The 5,000-nt window shown below is 40.3% G+C and overlaps 1 protein-coding gene across 1 annotated transcript in view; it reads right to left on the bottom strand.

Moving 5' to 3' along the window:
* LOC122257007 (corticotropin-releasing hormone receptor 2-like) overlaps positions 1-5,000 on the bottom strand; it is a 77,845-nt gene that overhangs the window by 26,522 nt on the left and 46,323 nt on the right. The window contains exon 4 of the mRNA XM_086554707.1: positions 4,770-4,876. Within this exon, the coding sequence (XP_086410833.1) occupies positions 4,770-4,876 (107 nt within the window). The remainder of the gene's footprint in view (positions 1-4,769; positions 4,877-5,000) is intronic.

The following is a 5,000-nucleotide window of genomic DNA, read 5'->3' as shown; positions in this document are numbered from 1 at the left end:
AAAGAGCGAAAGAGAGACAGAAGAGGAAGAAGGAACCATTACTGAGGATGAGAAAAAAAGAGAAGACTAATAAAAGTTAGAAAACAAACGAAAAAATGACAAAAGCCTAAGAAGAAGCAACAAGGTGTCCAAGACTTTGTAAGAAACAAAAGGGAATCGACGGAGAAGGCAAAGAGGATTTGGTGCGCACTTATTTCAAGATTGATAGAGAATTTCCTCCATTATAAAGAAATACAAGAAGATGGAGTAAAAGAATAAGAATATCGGGAAGGAAAGAGAAAAGGAGAAGAAGAAAAGAAAAATGGTGAAAATGAAGGAAGAGAAGGAGGGGAAGAGGAGGAGGAGGAAAAGGAGAAGAGGAAGAAGGAAAAGGAAGAGGAGGAGAAGGAAGAGGATAAGTAGGAGAAAACGGAGAAAAAGAAGGAAAAGGAGGAAGTGGAGGAGGAGGAGGAAGAGAAGAAGAAGGAATAGAGAAAAAATAAGAATATGAAGGAGAGGAATGAAGAGGAGAAGGAAGAAGAGGGAAAGGAGAATAAGAAGGAGGAAGAGAAGGAGGAGGAGGAGAAGAAGAAGATAGAGAAAAAAAATGTGAAAATGAAGGAAGAGAAGGAGGGGAAAACGAGGAGGAGGAAGAGAAGAAGAAGGAAGAGAGAGAAAAGGAAAGGAACGAAAGAAGGGGGAGGAGGAGAAGAAAAAGAAAAAAGAAGAAAAAGAAGAAGAAGTAGAAGGAAAAAGAATAGAAAATAGAGTAAAGAAGAGGAAAGAAAATCAAGACGACAATGATATAAAGAAAGCAAGATGAAAAAGGAAGAAAAAAGAAGAAAAATTTGAAACGAAAAAGCTGCTTCTTGTCAGAACATCATCGAAAACAACTTATTGCAAGCATTGCATCTTCGAGAGTCTGTTTGGAATAGTTCTCTCTTCGGGGGAGTTTTTTTAATGATTGCAAGGGAATGGCAAATTGCTTTGTTTAAGAAACTTTTATATTTCAAGATATACGCAATACTGTTGCAAACCAATAAGTATGAGACTTGAATGTATGAATTCTCTTGTTACACTTACCACTCTATCACTCTAACTATCTATGGTGGGGGAAATTCTCTTGTTACACTTACCACTCTATCACTCTAACTATCTATCTATATTTTTGTAGAACCGTATGGCGTTTTATGAGAGCCGTTAATAGTAACCTGCATCTGACCTACAAACAAACCATAATATCAATTTGTAGAAGATTCACACTGATATCTTTAGTACAACCACTGTACATAACAAATCCATACGCTATAACTTGATAACTTTGTAACTTCAGATTCCTTTGTTTTCCCCCTTAACTTATTTCAATATATTCTATATTCTAAATTCTACTATGTTGGGGGTTGCTGAAATAACTATGGGTTGCCTGACGTTCTAGAACATAAACATCACTTGGATTTAGGAAATCTACGAACTTATGGCATAAAAGCGTTTAGAAGGGGGAAGGGGGTGGGAGGGGAGAGGAGGGGGGGGAGGAGGGGGGAAGATTGGGGGTTGAGGGGATTGTCATAATATAGATTATATAATAATTTAAGAATTCTAACCTTTTTTGTTATAAATCTTTAACTTACTTTGAAAAAATAATAACTATAAACTCTTTTCGATCCGCGCGAAAAAACTTAATTTTCAAATTTTTCAAATTTCAAACACCAATTTTTTTATTTCACAAATTTCACATTCAAAATCACATTTCATTCAAATCAAACATCTTTTTTTTTTTTTTTTTTTTTTTTTTCAAAAATTTTAATTTTTTTTTTTTTATTATTGTTTTATTAAATAATTTTTTTTTTTGTTTTTTTTGTTTTATTTTCAAAAGTCCTTTTAGAAGCTAAGCGAATCTTATATATTTCCCATGTTCGATTTCATATAATTTTTATTTTTTTTTCATATCTATTTATGTTTTCATTGGATAATTGGTCTTTTTTAATAATAGAAGAAGAGGGAAGAGAAGAAGAAAGAAAGAAGGGAGAAGAAGAGGGTGAGGAATTATATGTTATTTTATTTTTATTATAATTTTTTTAATTATTATTTACTATTTTTAAATACAGGCAGCTACCGGGGTAGGCTTGATCTTTTCAAATACAGAATTACGCGTTAATTTACTACCTATATTTATGATATATTTTATTTTTCAACGTTTATCATTTAATTCTAATACTTTTTGGATATGCGTGGTATTATTATTATCTCCTTACCATCGGCGGAGCGGGTATTCTTTTGCTTATGGTATTTTCGTGGAACTTTGCCGGGGATTTTCATTGGCGGGATAGCCGGGGCGGCGGGGTGCGTCTTGTCAGGGGTGTCTGCTTGGTTTTTATTATGATTTGAATTAATTTAATTGTAGTTTATTTTTTTGCGTCTTCTTTATTTTTTGCGTTTTATTCTATTTTTTAATTGTTTTGATTAATTGCGGTCTCTCTTCTTTGTTTTTATTGTTTATTATTGCGGCGGGTCTCTTTTATTGCTCTCCTCTCTCTCTGCTCTTCTTTTCCTCATCTTCTTTTGCCATTCTGAAAATTAAATTATCATCCGGAAGATTTTCGACAAAATGGTATGTCAAGAAGATGGGGAGGATTGCGAAACAAAAGAGACACACCTGATTTGCACAAAACAAAAAAGCACAAAAAATCCAATATTAACCAGCAAAAGTAACAACCAAGAGACAAACCCTAACAAATATAAAATATAAAACCAAGAGAACACACAACAAACAACAGAATACATTATAACAATAAACCAAACTGGCGCAACCAACTACCAAGCAGCATAAAACAAATGGCACAACATAACAACAAGAGCCCATCAACAATACAACGGACAAAATCCATCCCAAACATAACCAGAGCCAAAGAACAAACCAAAACAAAAACAAAACGACACGGGCCCTGCACACATTACAAACATACACTACACAACAACACCACGAATATCAGGAAAAAGGAAACAGCACACGCAACACATCTGGCCAAATCACAAACATAAGAGCAAAGAAAACCAGATTTCATAAACACCATATCATAATAACAACATAAGCTACAAAAACTACAAATAGCAGAGGGGCAACCTGCAAAAGCAAGCAAGCAAATCTGACTCGGCTAGCTTAGGCTCTTTACAATTTACAGACAACATCAAAAAAAAAAACCAAGAGAGCATTTAAAAAAAATAAGAAACGACACATAGAAGAATAACTATAACCGCAGAGGAAGCAAGCCCATACAGGAGTGGAGTAAACAACTCACCTCACTGCCAAACATCAACCCCACAATAAACCCACTAACACTAACAACAACTACAAAACATAGGGGGGGGGTAGAGGGGGTGGGTGGGTCAACCACTACTACCCACAAACACAAAATAGGGCAGGCAAATAGCAAATCATAAAAACATGACCAGAAAGAAAACAACAATACAATATCACACAAGTGACAAAACATAAAATAGTAGATCGACACGGCCGCAGCCTGGGGGCTGCTACATGCGCCTCAGACCTAGCCCCCCGGGCCAGTGCACACGCCTCATCGGCGGAACCTAGCAACACGAGAAGAGGGGCACAACTCAACCTCACCCCCCCAGACCCAGGCACTGATACCACCGCACCCACCGAATCGAAAACAAGAGAGAGGATGAGGCGAGAGGGAGGAGAGAGGAGAGCGAGAGGAGAGAGAGTATAGAGCGGCGGAGAGGAGAGAGGAGAGGAGGAGAGAGGAGAGCGCTCGAGCGACACGCGGACGAGAGCGATGACGGATTAGAGAGAGCGTCCGCGCGAGAGGAGCAGACGCGGCAAGCATCCCCAGAGATAGCACTCTAGACTTAGCCTCTCATCGCAAGGGATCGCAATAGCACCATGTAATAGCGGCATTAGGGCTGTCCTGGGGTGAGCGAGAGCTCAGACGAGCGAGGACCGAGAGTGAGGATAGAGATATGCGCGTGTCTGCGCGCGCGCGACACACGGTCTAGGGCGGCGGGCGGGAGGAAGAGCGGGAAGATCCAGAGCGCGCAGGAGAGAGACGGTATAGCGCGCTGCGCTCTATGCGCGCGTCAGCGCGAGATCTACCGCGGAGACTGGCGCGCGCGCGCGACTAGCAGAGCGAGGCTATCGATCTATAGCGCGCGAGCGAGTTCTTAGAGGAGAGAGAGAAAGGGCGAGGAGGCGAGGAGAGAGAGAGAGGAGAGAGAGAGAGAGAGAGAGAGAGAGAGAGAGAGAGAGAGAGTGAAGAGAGTGAGAGGAGAGAGAGAGCAAGAGAGATAGTTTGGAGATGAGTTTGTGAGACTGAAGGAGAGAGAGGAGAGCGGGGACAGATGAAGCAAGGAAACACTTCTCCAAAATTACTCTCATAAAAACAAGGCACTTGAGATGAGAATCCGCAGGCACAAGCACAGACTAAGAGGATGCGAAAGAAAGGCCTTGAGTGTGGAAGCCCTTTTGCACACTTATACGAAGACGTTACACAGACAAATACATATACATCAACACAAACACATTCACATAAATACACATACACACATCCATACACACACACACACACACATACACACACATATTCACATCCAAACACCCCTCCCCCCCACACACACATATATACAAACACACACGCACACACATCCCCCCCCCCAACACCTTCCCTCCCCAACACACATACCCCCCCCCCACACACACACACACACACCTACACACACGAATACATACACTCACACTAAACAAGGAGAGCAGGCACCGTAGAGTGTAGCCTTACCTGAAATACGTGAAGATGAAGATGGTGATCGTGAGAGTGAGGAGAGAGAGAATCGCCCCAATGAAGGTGATATAACGAACAGCATCCACCACGCCCATGGCTTCGTCCTGAGGGAAGGGAAGAGAGGGGGGGGGGTATTGTTGTTAATATTTACCGTTTTTTTCAGATGAACAAATTGGAAAAGCGGTATTAATATTTATCAATGTTTAACTGATTTCTTTTTTTCAAACA

Source organism: Penaeus japonicus, unplaced genomic scaffold (genome assembly GCF_977035675.1).
Source record: "Penaeus japonicus unplaced genomic scaffold, GWHDUDI00000001_assembly GWHDUDI00000030, whole genome shotgun sequence".
NCBI classification, from domain to species: Eukaryota; Metazoa; Arthropoda; class Malacostraca; order Decapoda; family Penaeidae; genus Penaeus; species Penaeus japonicus.
The sequence above is the reverse complement of the archived record's forward strand: the minus strand, read 5'-3'. Positions and strand labels throughout refer to the sequence as shown.